The sequence below is a fragment of the Castanea sativa genome, chromosome 2 (genome assembly GCF_040712315.1).
Source record: "Castanea sativa cultivar Marrone di Chiusa Pesio chromosome 2, ASM4071231v1".
Lineage (NCBI taxonomy): Eukaryota > Viridiplantae > Streptophyta > Magnoliopsida > Fagales > Fagaceae > Castanea > Castanea sativa.
This window is the reverse complement of record NC_134014.1, coordinates 19,552,153-19,565,927: the sequence shown is the minus strand read 5'-3', so window position 1 is coordinate 19,565,927 and position 13,775 is coordinate 19,552,153. Positions and strand designations below refer to the sequence as shown.

The 13,775-nt window shown below is 32.5% G+C and overlaps 1 protein-coding gene across 2 annotated transcripts; it reads right to left on the bottom strand.

The window, feature by feature from the left end:
• Window positions 1–1,147: 1,147 nt before the first annotated feature.
• LOC142624646 (putative E3 ubiquitin-protein ligase XBAT35) lies at window positions 1,148–9,861 on the bottom strand. 2 transcript variants are annotated; one of them, XM_075798303.1, is made up of 10 exons: window positions 9,350–9,843; window positions 9,128–9,242; window positions 8,447–8,527; window positions 8,217–8,305; window positions 8,012–8,103; window positions 7,720–7,801; window positions 4,181–4,283; window positions 4,005–4,079; window positions 3,623–3,708; window positions 1,148–2,061 (listed from the first exon to the last, which is right to left on the bottom strand). In XM_075798303.1, exons 1-10 carry the CDS (start codon window positions 9,449–9,451, stop codon window positions 1,393–1,395), a joined length of 1,494 nt encoding a protein of 497 aa, XP_075654418.1. In that variant the 5' UTR covers window positions 9,452–9,843; the 3' UTR covers window positions 1,148–1,392. The 2 variants fall into 2 exon arrangements, with proteins under 2 accessions (XP_075654418.1, XP_075654419.1); XM_075798304.1 differs by lacking the exon at window positions 4,005–4,079 and having other exon boundaries at window positions 9,350–9,861.
• Between the last annotated feature and the right edge of the window lie 3,914 nt (window positions 9,862–13,775).

Sequence of the window (13,775 nt, the reverse complement as noted above, 5' to 3'; positions counted from 1 at the left end):
TGTTTACAAACCCCTTCACTTTTAGTCGACCACTCATGATGAATAACATTAACATATTGTAATGTAGGGTGTGCACGTAGTATTTCTAAAAATAATAGACACATCTATCCTTGTGCCATATAAGTGTTTTCCAGTATTATTGCTTTGATCAAAAGCATATATATATATATAAGCATATATATATATATAATTTGAAATTATATGATAAAAAGAAAATTATTGGAAAGCAAAAATGATTATTGTATTTTAATTAATGAATATACAAAAAGTATAATACCGAAAGTATATGTAAGTGACGGAATCACAGAAAGTGTACATAAATTGATGAGAAGCTACAATAACATTCATGTGCGTCAATATAAGCTTTTATTAAAGAAAGCTTGGCTTTGTTAATTTGGTCTAATTAATTTTTTTTTTAAAGGTACACAAGGTGTGCTTGCTTTGGATTTTGTGCTTTAATTAAAAGTGCCAATTCTTAAAGTAGGCATGGCGATGGAGAAAGAAAGAGTTTTAGGGACCCCCCTATGATATAGACTTCGTCGTGGACGTGCTTCTCCTGGTAGCTGTGCCTGTCATTATCGTTCTGGTTGATTGTTGTTGATGCAACAAACCACCACAAAATATTGATGCTCGACAGTAACACATTTATAATCTATGTAACTGTTCTGAACACATCTCAATCTTTATGGTTTCACTTTCACACTAGGCCATGGCATATTACACAACACAAGAATCTTGTACAGAACTATATTATACTTTTCAAATTCTGTTCATGTTCATGTATCCCAATCATGCTCTTTAACACACCTGCTTGATGCTTCATTTCACTGGTACTAACTGCAAAGTGTATTGTTACTAGTACAACAAACTGACTAGCTCAGTAATTATTACTGCAGAAGGCTAATCTGTATCCAACTGTAACTTCTTTTTCATCTGCATAATTGAAAGCTATGAAATCACTTCTTCTTTTTCACTTTAGAATCCCACATCATGGTTTGTCAATGTATTAAGCCTTGCCTCTGAGCTCAAGAGATGTCACTGACCTCTCCTTAAGACCTAGAGGTTGTAGCACTAAATTTTTTAATTCTTGGGAGTTTGCCTCTCAACAGTTCAGAAATTATAAGAGTTAGGCTAAAGTTCATGCAGCTTAGAAAATGTTTAGGCGGCCAATATAAATATATAAAAGGTAGAAATGTTTTTACAGCCCCATAATTGCAAGGAAGGTAAGTGATATTTATAACAGCACAGTGCAAGGCAACAATATATTCAGAAACCCTCGGGTTAGGTTCCCAAAATTAAGAAACTGTTCTTGTTTATAGAAATACGTAAACAATATTAAGGTGTCCAAAACCCACAAACCATTTAGAGCTTCTCCACATTCTGCTTCAATGATCAAACAACATACAGCTTTACAACCTGGTCAATCTTGGCCCGACAAACAGGGCAACCCCACTTCTTCTCTTTGATCTCGGTCAAACAAGACATACATCCAACCATATGGCCACAGGGAATGCATGCTCCCTCAACTGGAGCATCTAAACATATCACACATGATGATGCACTCCCATCATCTTTCCTTTCACCTGCTTTACCAGGTGCATCCTCGATAATTGGGGATGACACATCAACAGAACTGGTATCAATTGATGGGTACTGAATAGGACCATCTTCTATAATCCCATCAGCAATTGGTGGAGCTGAAGGGATAGAACCAGGGGTGGGATTTGTTTGGGTGGTAGTAACAATGTTGTGGTTCTGGCTTTGCTGACTTGAATTGCCTTCAGGGCCAGTTTCATGCACTGTCCTCTTAGAACTACTTGTGTTTGGAGCAGGCGCTATTGGTACATCCAAACCACTATGACTGCTAGTGTTCGCAGAGTTATTCCAACTAATGGATGAACTTGCTTCAGTGCTAGGGTGAGCATCAGGAATAGGTGGTCTCTCCTGCATAACAGACTGGATTGAGGCATTGATAGCCATTGCCATTTCAAAATCTTCAGCAGATTGCGGTGCAGTGGCTACTGGGGTCTGATTAATATGCAAAAATGCAGGAGGCACTCCCTGCAATTTTCCAAACATTCATTCATTAACAGGAAAAAAGAAAAGAAAATATAAATGTCCTAACCATTCAAGTATCTGAACAATGATCAAGGCAAATATCATTGATCTTAAAAGAAATTTTCGAGTAATATTTTGAAATTCCTAGCCATGTGAAAATTATGAAAATATTTATATTCTGAATTTTATATTAATTAAAATATTAACCATCAGAGAATAGAGAGGAGAAAATCAGTTTAGTACTTTTAGAGGCTCATTCCTAAGCAAGAATATAGAGGCTCAGATATCAGCAACCATTCTGTTGCTACAGGCTTGACTGTAGGACCATATTTCTATTCTTTAACTCAGGTAGAAATATATTCCTCAAAGACACAAACACACACATTCATATAAATACAAATATATAAATTTCAGGCATTACAACATATTATGTCTGCAGCAAGGAGGTAAACAAGACAGCCAAGCTCAACTTTGAGCTGTTAGACCATTAAATGTTGTGTTATTTATTTATAACCTGCGTGTGACAGAGAACAAGTAATTGAAGAAGAAATGTTAAATTTAATTCTTAACAGTAATTTTTATCAATATGAAATCTACAAAGAAAATTATATTAGGGTATTGGTAAGGGTATTGTTAAGGCTTAATAGATACAAGGAATAATGAAAGGCCAATTAAAAAGACTATGCTAGTTCTGAGCTAAAATTGAATTCCAAAGAAAGCCTAACTGGGGAAAAATTAGCTTAAGGTAGATGATAGGGCATAAATGTCCTTTTATCACATTGAATGGCCTCACTTTTCCTCAAATTTCAGATTAATGTTATTTTATATTTTAAGCAAGGGAAACTACATAATAATGAGGGCCAATTTGGTTATCTTCACTCTCTCTCTCATGTTATCTTATATTTGCAGTAAAATTTTCATCACTACAGCCTCTATTACCACTAGACTTCCAGAGAAATGGCCCAGTATGCAATTTTTTAAGTTGTCGCCATCAGCTACGCCACAACAGTGTACGATACTTATCGGCCAACAACTCACCCATTATTTAAATATAATATAGCCAAATAATTGTTGTTGAACACAACAGCGAAGCAAACTCAATGTACGGTAAGGTTAATTCTATTTCATATTGGGTTACCCGTCATGTCTTATGTCATTTGGGCGACAATTAATAAATGCATGTTAAAATTGGCAAACAGAAACATTAAACATAATAGATAGTGTCTGATCTCATCTTGGAATATTCCAATCACTTATCACAGCCACCACGCCCTTACGCATTATGGTTATAATGGTTTTAAAAACATATAGAATAATTATCTATTGAGACTTTCCTGAAGGAAGGTATCAAAACTTACAGATTATAGAAAAGAGTGCTTCCATATTTAAACTTAACATAAAGATTTTATTCATGGCTATCTAATGATTTTGATGATGTCAAGTCATAAATACTTTTTCTTCAAAAAATTGTCTCATAATCTCATGTAATTATCATGTATGAGTTCTATTTTTATCAGCACATCAGAGGGAAGCATAACATCTATAAAAGAAGTGTGCATCATACCTGGGAAATTCCCTTGCATGCATCACAAAACCTCTGAAGTTGTTGCTTGTCACTTTCATTCGCAGGTGCAAGCTTAATGCGGGTTTCTGAAACAGAAACATTCTTATTTCAATGCTGCTAATCCACAATCATAACAGCAACATACACAAAAACCTTCAATTTTTAACCTGGCTATCAAGCAAGACTAATATGAATTGAGGCTGGAGAACGGTATGGGTTTAATATTACCCCCAACTTCTACATCACTATTTAGAAGATACATAATATCTTATGTTTTTTAGCTTCTTAATTCTCTTACTGTTAATATTTTAAAAATGACATGTTTTGTTCAATTTCATGATTTCAGTATAGGTTTGAACAATTTAACAACCATTATACTTACGCCTATGTGTTCGAGACCTACACCTCGCCTCTTGGGAGGTGTAAAGACTTCGTCTCCGCCTCCTGCCTCTTGAGACTATGCATGGACATAAAAGTCAATTAAGATATGGATCTAGGACATGTATGTGACATCAAATCAAACATCCCTAAAGGAAAAGGTCAGCAATGAGAAATTACTGGTTGAAGTATCTTGAATTATCACTGATGGATCAGACTGGTGTAGCTTTGGTTCTTCCAAATTGGCTGTCCATAATGCAATAACTTTACGGGGTTGGGCATCCTGCTCATTCATCAATTACTATGTGAGAAAATGATCAATATCAATTAGTCAACAACAGAGACAAAACATAACAATGTGCATAATATCTACCATTCAAACAGGTATTAGGTATAGTAATCTATTGTACAACTTAAAAACATAAATAATATTATAGAACTGTGAAAGCTAACACAAGAATCATAGTTGGTATACTTTCATAAACTATATTTACTTCATCGTTTTTAAGTACCTATATTTGCTTCATTTTAAACTCAATAAAATGGAACAAAGTCCATGGTATCTCATAGTTCTAATAACACAGGGCTTAAAGTGGAAATCGATACAAAGGCATGCTAATTAAAACAAGGTTAGTTACGGAAGTGATGAAACCCAGGAGGAACTATGGCCCAGAGTTGAATTCGTAAAACTGTTCTTAAAGCATGAAGCTTTTTACGCTTAAAGCAAAGCACACCTAAAGCATGCTTTTTTGTGCTTTTTTAATAAGCATGGAGTACGCCTTTTTGTGCTTTTTCTTTGTTTAAATACACTAAACGTATTAAATTTAACCATTAGATCTTAATAATATTGAAAGATATACAATTATAGCAATGAGTGGTTAACTGGGAAAATAGAAGAAAAGAAGAATCCAATGAATGTGTTGAATACGATCTTGTGTTTGATGATAATTACTTAACATGGAGTAATGTTGTAAGCTGCTAGAGTTGAAGGTGAAAGATTCAACATGGAACAAGAAAGAGGTCACTAAGGAGGCAACGGATTCAAGTTGACAACATACTACTAATGAGGGAGAGGTTATTTACTCGGATGAAGTACATGAGAACAATGTCAACACTTACAAATCTTGTAATGAAAATGCTGATTGTCCTATAGTTAATTAGGAAGATGATTATATGCTTTAGGATTGCAATGCGTTGCTTATGGTAGGCATAGAACTCCCTACTTACCATTCTGGAGCTTTTTTTATCTTTGCCTCATGGGTATTGTTATTTATTTATTTTTAATTTATAAAGCCTCATGGGTATATTTTGATTCAACCAAGTGCTTCATTTTGATCATGGCTATCAAATATCATAGTTGTATATATTTTGTAAGGTCATACAACTACTAAGTGTTCAAGACTCCTGCTTCTATGAGGTCTGAGAGAGGTAGTTGATACGTAACCTTACCTCTAATTTTTGAGGCTGATTCTTGGTGTGTATATTTAGGAAAGTACAAGAGAATTATATAATATTCTATATTTAAATTTCATAAGATTAGTTGATAACTTCATTGAATAGTCCATTAATAATTATTTTCAAATTTATTACTTTTTTGAAAAATTTGTGCTTTACTTCAATCAGGCATGTGCTTACAATCCAGAAGGCTTTTGTGCTTTCACCAACTCTAGGCCAGAGTACCTTGGAGGATAGCTATAGTATGAGAATGATGCAGGCATGATCCACTCATGAGAGAAATGCCCATAAGAACCTTGCAAATTTACAATTTGATTGAACAAATAAAAGACCAAGAAGTGATAGCACATTTGAGAGTATGGTTGGCACTGAGATATGATATTTACAAAGTGCATCAATCTTGATCCTAATTTCTAAGTTGGATGAATTGATGCCAAGGGAAACTCTTCAAATATATATATGCACAAACAAAAAGAAACCAAGAAGAAGAATATAAAAACTTTTAAAACTGAAATCCTAGGGAAAATGGGAAAAACATATGCCAAGAATTTAATACTGCAAATCATTAAAAATAACCACATTGAACTTGAAAACCTATTTGTAAGCCTAAACTCATAAATCAATATTGAGGAATGCACTTACAAAAGACAAATATGAATCTGAAGGTGACTATTAAAGTTCAAAAGCATTAACTAGACTTGATCTAGAGCTTAAAAAGTTATTTACATTTATAAGCATCCTAATAAGAGAGCTTAAACAGAGCTGTTAGGTTCTAAAAGTTTAGAACAATTGGCAAACAGTGAACACAAACTTGTCTAAATATAGATCCTAGAGCCTATAGGTATTATTAAACAATGTTCAAGGTGATACAAGTCAAGATTCAAGAACATACAAACTGCAGAAAGAAGAATTCGAAATTTGCCTGGTTCGACGGATCGAAAGACAAGCTCGACCGATCAAAACATGTATCTACAAAATTTTAAGTTCGGTCCAACAACAATTCAAGTCCATTAAGGATTAGGATTTCAAATTTACTTCTTCTGGTATATAAAGGAAACCATAAGCACATTTTTATAAGGCTTTTCAGAGAGAGAAGAGTGTGCCTCTTTTGTATCTAGGGTTTTGTACCCAAAAAGCTCTCTCATATCTTCTACCGGTGTTATTCCTTGAAGAATCTCAAGATCGGTGTTGTAGAAGTTGCTGTCTTCTCTAGTCATCAAAGGTGCTGATGATCTAAACCTTCAAAGGTGGTCTTGGAGTCACAAACAGAATAGTTTGTGTTGATAAACCTTTGAGTGGAGTCTCAAAGTCACAAGTGTAGGTGCTTGTGTTGCAAAGGCCAAGGAAAGAAATAGTCCGTGGATTCGGAGCTATCATAGGGTTGTGGTAATAAGTTCTACGCGTAGTAGCAATAGGATGTTAGTGATCTAAGTCTTAATGTAAACTTTAATTCTTTATAGTAAATTTGCTTTTTACCTTGAGGATAGCTAGGTTAAATCGTCCCTAGGTTTTTTACCGGTTTGATTTTCCTGGGTGATCATTTTTTTTTTTTTTGATAGGTAACAATATTGAAATCAAAAAGAGAGAGACACCCAAGTACACAAGGAGTATAAGGGGGGGGGGGGGGGGAACAAATCAAATATAAACATTACAAACATCAAGCAAATCCAAAATGGAAGAAAAATGATGGTTTTTCCACACAGAGTACCAGTCCAATAAGGTTTTGAAAAATAGAAGCTTGAGATCAGGCTTAGAATGCTCAATGTCTTCAAAACACCTACTATTTCTCTCCTTCTAAATACGCCACATCAAACAATGAGGAACAATCATCCAAATATCTTCATTACGATGGTGACCAAAACGACCTTGCCAGCAAGCAAATAGCCCACCAACAAACATTGGCATAACCCAACAAACTCCAAATAAACCAAAAATCATATCCCACAACTCCAAAACAACCGAGCAATGAAGGACTAGATGGTCAACAATTTTACTATTACACTTGCACATATATTTCCTGGGTGATCATATCATTGTGTTTTTTATATTTCCATTGCTTTACATATATGATTTATGTTTGTTTGACCTAGATTTGAATAATAAACCTAAGTATCCACTTGGTTAATTAATTAGGTTAAACAATCTAGTTTACAGGAATCTAAAACCTAACAAGACCCATAAGTCTTAACTGCAATGGAAAAAGCATAAAAATATAGAAACTACATCTTATATGAATCAAATTCTCTGGTTAAATTTTGTTATACCTGCAAACTAGGGTATATGGCAAGCTCCAACTTGAAAGGCTTTGTAGGATTACGAGCACCACAGGGTAGAACAACAACCCAACTGCAAAAAATGTAATAATAATTCCTCAATAAAAAAAAAAGGGGTAAATTGCAAATTGAGTCAATGAAAGCCTAGCCATTTGGCTCTATTACGAAGCCAAGACAACTTGTTTCTTTTTTTGTGTGTGCACGTGTGGGGTGGGGGGGGGGGGGGGCATAAGCAAAAATGGATAAACAAAAATAAGTGAACAGGATATCCCACAAAACCTACACTTTTCTTGTGACTAACACAGGCGCCAGTATTTCAAGAAAACCTGGTCCATTAAACTCCCGCAGCCAACCAGAGAATAAGCAAATATGACTCTACAAAACAAGAAAAAAAAATGCTTAAAGATAAGAAAAGGAAGGGAAAATTCTTGACAAACACTAGAATTTGTATAATATTAGGATGAAAATACAGTAAAATTTAAGTATACCTCAATAGCACGAACAACACTGCTGTGCCCCTTCACTCTAGCAACATCAAGAGCACTATGACAATCATCATTCATTAACAATGCATTCGCTGAAATTTATGACAGCAAAATCATCTATTAATGTACAGAAAGTGGCCATAAACATGATATTTTTCACTGTACTATAAGATTTAAAATCAACTGATATTACAAAAAAAAATCTTTGCTAATTCAAATGTAGTACAGCACACCTCCATGTGAAAGTAGTAACTTCACAGTATTTTCAAGGCCTCTTTTAGCTGCATGATGTAAAGCAGTCCCAGCACGACGACCTAAAACACATTAAAACAAATGACAGATGCAGTGAATCCAAGATGAATCAAGTGCACATATATAAATACTAATTAACAAAGGCAAGCTATTAAGCACTAAAGAGGAGTTTCTGCACATAACTTAAGCATTAAACATTTAAAAAACCAACCATGTTTAGCCAAATAGTGTGTAATGTATTAAATAAAGTAACAGAAGAGAATGCAAGATCCAAGGCTTGTTTTCTTCTTAATGTTTGTTTAGTGGGTATCACTTATCAGTCATCACACAAAGTGGACATAGTTGTTTCAAACCCAAAATCCAACTTCACCATAGCTTTTCTTACTTATTTATTTTTTCAAATAATTCAATCGTTACAACAAATGGGGGAGGAGTCGTAACGGAGACCAGTCTATAGCACTGAGCTACAAGGCTCTTGCCGCTTCACCTTACCAACTTTTAAGCATAATTCTCTTAATTTCATAAGTCTAGCAAAAAACAACTAAACCCCAGAACAAAGAGTAATCAACTTGTATCATTTCTACCAATAATAAATGAAATCAAATAAAACCCAGATCCCAAAAACTATTTTTTTTTTTATAATAATACTAAAAAAAATTCACCTGGCCTATACGCGTTGACATTGGCACCGAGCTCTATCAAAGTTTTAGCAACATTATAAAGCTCCGGGCTCATACACGCAACAATCAAAGGGGTTTTTCCCTCTCTATCAACCCACTGCAATCACAGGAAACTCATATTAAATAAAATTGAAAAAAAGTCAGATTGATTTGGTGGTGGTGGAAATAGTGATTAACAAATAATGATAATAATAATAGTATTACCTCAAGGCCTGCACCTTCTCTGCGAAGAGATTTGATTCCCTCTGCGTTGCCATAACTCACCTGCTGGTAGAGCAACTCATCCTTGGATTGCTGTTGACCCATTTTCCAATTTTTTTTTTTTAATTCAATATATATTTTTTCCAGGAAAGTTTGCAACTTTTTGTGTTTTTTGAAAGAATTTGTTTTTTCCCAGAATAAATATATACAGATCGTAAGATGGGAGAGCTTTATTAATGAATAGGAGCAAAGGGTGTTACTTACAACGCTTTATCCAAAGAGATTGCTCCAAAATGATTCCAATCCTAAATATAGATACACTCTGGTTGAAAGCTTTGATACACGGTGGGAAACCAAAAAAAAATCTATGTATGTATTTTTTTTAATATTAAATTATTACAAATTAATAAAAAATAATAATTGGGTTTTTTTTTTTTAAGGAAAAATTGGGTTTGAATCTTTGATTGCTTAGCAAATAAGAGTTTGAGAGATTCAAACTTCAAAGAGGCAAGGGCAAAGGAAAAAAAAAATCTCAGTATATAAAGTCTTTTTCTTTTTTAATTTTATTTTAGAAATTTTTGGCATTGAATTCAAGAGTTGGGAGAGGTACCGTTGGACAAAGAAACTGTGGTGACACGTCAGAAATTGCTTGATTGGAAAGGAATTAATCAAGGCAATAATCATTGAAGTTGGGTTAGGACTTAGGACCCATGGATTAATTATTAGGTGAGACTTTGAGAGATATATGAATTTAGAAGGCATAATACATAGCTTGTAATGAATAATTTATAAATATTTTTTTTTGAGAAAGAAATAATTTATAAATATGAACGGGAATATGCCCAACGAATCAATGTAATATGATTGGATACAAATCTTCTCTCCTATTTCGGTGTTACACCAATTATAACTTATCATATATTTCTTTATGTTATATATTTAAAATGAATGCACTAAAAAAATTTATTGACAAAATTGAATTCAAGTCTATTAATTTGCCCCCAAAAAAAAAAAAAAAGGTATGAGTCATAAATTTTTGGACCCATAAAAAAGAAGAGGATCAACTCGAACCAACTTCTCATTTTGAGAGGGTTTTTTTTTAATAGCTAAGTAATCTACATTTCTAGTTTATGTGATAAAATAGTTATAGTTACAAAATTTTATTTATTTATTAAGAACAAAGTTTAACTACAAAATTGGTTATAACCTCAAGATTACAACCTTACTCAATAAAATAAATATTATTACATATTTTGAAAATCCAACCGCAATATTACTTGTTCTTTATACTCTTAATACACATGTCAAATTTTGTATCAATCGAATTTTGTTTATATATGATTTATAAGTTTATATTTTATGCATAATTTTAAACAACAAAAACTTGCAATTTAAGCGATTTATTGATGACATAGTTATTAAACTTTAATTTTCTAGAAATTTTGCAAGTATGGGGGATATAAGAAGAAAGTGTAATCCAATGGTTGATTTGTCAAAATTTACATCCAATAAAAAGATATTGAGTAAGTTTGTAGTCTTAGACTACAACAAATTTTGTAGCTAAACTTTGTCAATCTATTAACTCATTTTCATTGTATTCTAATATTATATTAAAAATTGGTAGTTGGAAATTTTGACAAAATAACATGTCAACTTGAGGTGCAATTCTCAAATATGAATATTTACATTGTTGGATCTAAAACTGCAATTGAGTCGAGAGAAATGCAATTTGATTGTATTAATTATGATTTTCTTACCTAACATGTTATTTTAAAAAAAAAAAAAAAAATTACCTGTCAGTTTTTGTCCAACTTTTGAGATGAGCAATTAATTTTTTATTATTATTATTATTTTGCTAAAGTCAATTTTTTAAATCTTACTTTTTTCACTTTTTTAATTTTTTTTTAAGTGCAAGTATAGTTTAACCTAATTTTAGCAACCAAAAAAAAAAATCAATATAGAGTCAAATAAGCCAAGGACAAATGCACACTACATATTCTGTATCTTTGTAAGTATTTTGACTTTATTTATAATTTACATACAACAGATGTATCTAACAAGGTTGATAATGCGATATGGTCCACATCTAGTTTTCTTTTTATGTTTAGTGGTGGTGATAAGATTAGTGAACAAATTTGGACTATATAACCTTAAGTATTTTACGTATTATTTGCCCTGTGAAAATTTAAAATTTTATGTATCATTTAACATTTATTTTTAAATATTTTTGTTTATTTGTTCTTATGTATTAAAAGGGAGACAAAGATAATGTGGTTAGGTTATTTTATTTTATTTTACATTATCATTTTTTTCATGTAAAAAAAAATATTGGTCATATGAAGTTGATTTGATTTGTAAAAGATTGAGTTAGGGTAATAGGTTTCGTAACTTGTTTAGGACATTTGCTTATGACCAAAACCCGATCTAACACAAACCCAGTTTGGTTGAACTCAAATCCAATCGACCTAATTCATTAGCCAGATTTAATAGAAAGAAAAATATAATAGAAAATAAAGGGGGGAGGGGAATGGAATGAAGTAGAATATATTGATTCTTTTGAAAGGAAAATGGAATGGAAAATTTTTGTTGTTGCAATATTTATATATTATCATGTTTATGAGTTTAGTACGAAACCCTTAAATGAAGGGTCTGTTTAGGATCCGCTTATTTTGTTGAAATTGAAAACTTTTTGCTGAAAGTACATAAAGATAAAAGTTAGATGCAATAGTACAGTAAGACTCATAAATAGTATCAAAAAGTGCAGTGGGGCCGCGAATAGTAGCAAAAATAAACTGAATAGTAAAATAAACTGTATTTTTAAGCTAGAGCCAAACACACATGAATACAAACGAATATTCATCCTATCCTATTTCCTGTTAAGAATTTCAATTCCTAAAAAAAAAAAAAAGAGTAACAATTAATTCCTTTAATAAAATAGAAGAAAATATCAATTTTATCTCTATCTTAAAGCGGGAAATACAAATATAATATGAATCTATAGTATTAGAATTATATCTTTATTTGCTTTCCAATTTTTTTTAATTCATACTTAGCAAAAACACAAAATTTTCAATAAAAAATTTCATTCAATTCATTTTATATTTTAATCATTATGTTCCTTTAAAGAAAAGAATATTTATATGTATTTTAAGAAAATACAAATATAATAATAAATACACATTTTTTTTCCTTTTCATCCTTTATTTTATAAATTCAAAATATAATAGAGAAAAAAAATACATTCCATTTAATTCTATTTTATAATTTTATGAACTACCAAACACTTATTACAAGATGGTAAAATGGTTCATGTTTTTGGGAAGAGAATAAGACTAAATTGATCACTATTTACTGCCATACAATTGAGAGTATTTATGGAGAACCTAAACTAACCTTATTCTAATCCTAGTGGACTAAGTAACTTGTTTTGTACGTTAGACTTTACAAAGTTGGGCTTAGAGTATTCGCATCCACTTGTGCAAAAATTCATGTTTATTTTAGTACAAAAACCTACATTTTCTATTTTCCATTCTCACTTTTAAGGCTGTGCACAATGCGGTCCGCTATCAATCTTTTCTCTCTCCTTAAGCTTTGATCTTTGACACCACCACACTCATAAGCTTCAATCTTAGGTAAGTTAATTTTTTGTGTTTAGATATGTATCTTGAGGAGAGAGAAAAGATCAATCAGCGGTGGCGGCTAAGGTTTGGTGAGAGAGAGAGAGAGAGAGAGACTTATCAATTTCTGAGTTAGTGAGTTTTATAAGAGAGAGAGTTTGGCGAGAGAAACTGAGTATTTTTGAGTTTTAATATATAGTGTGATAAATGTGGGATTGGTTTGGTTTTGCTTCGGTTTTTGTATTTTGTCTCCGACAACTTCACTGCATTGGTGTTGAAGCAAGTCACAATCTTCACTTGTTGTGTTTGGCTCCATTAGTTAATTCGTTTTTCGGTGTGGTGGCGATCAGTTTGTGCACACCTCTACTCACTATCCAAAATCCTCTCACATTACATTGACTGATGTGGGTTTTTTTAGACAAAACTATGTAAATTTTACACTTTTTTTCTATTATACACCCACTGATGTGAGTGCTTTTGTAACACATTTAGGCTCCCAACTACTAATATATCTAACATCTCGCACAAATTTAAGGTCACACTCTAAGACCAGCTTAAGTTTGGATGGAAACAGTAGAAAGCAACCAAGAGAAAGAGTGTTGGTGAGAATTTCAGCAAGTTGTTCCTTAGAAGACGCATATATTGAGGTTGGAAGGGATTATGAAAAGATGGTGATGAATGAAATGATAATTAATCTCAATTTGTTTGGCCTAGTTGTAAGAGATATCATTATGAGTAATTTGAATAGCATAATAAATCAATGTGCCAATAGAAATAGAGATGCTCTTTTCCTTGAGAAGAGAGTGCAACCA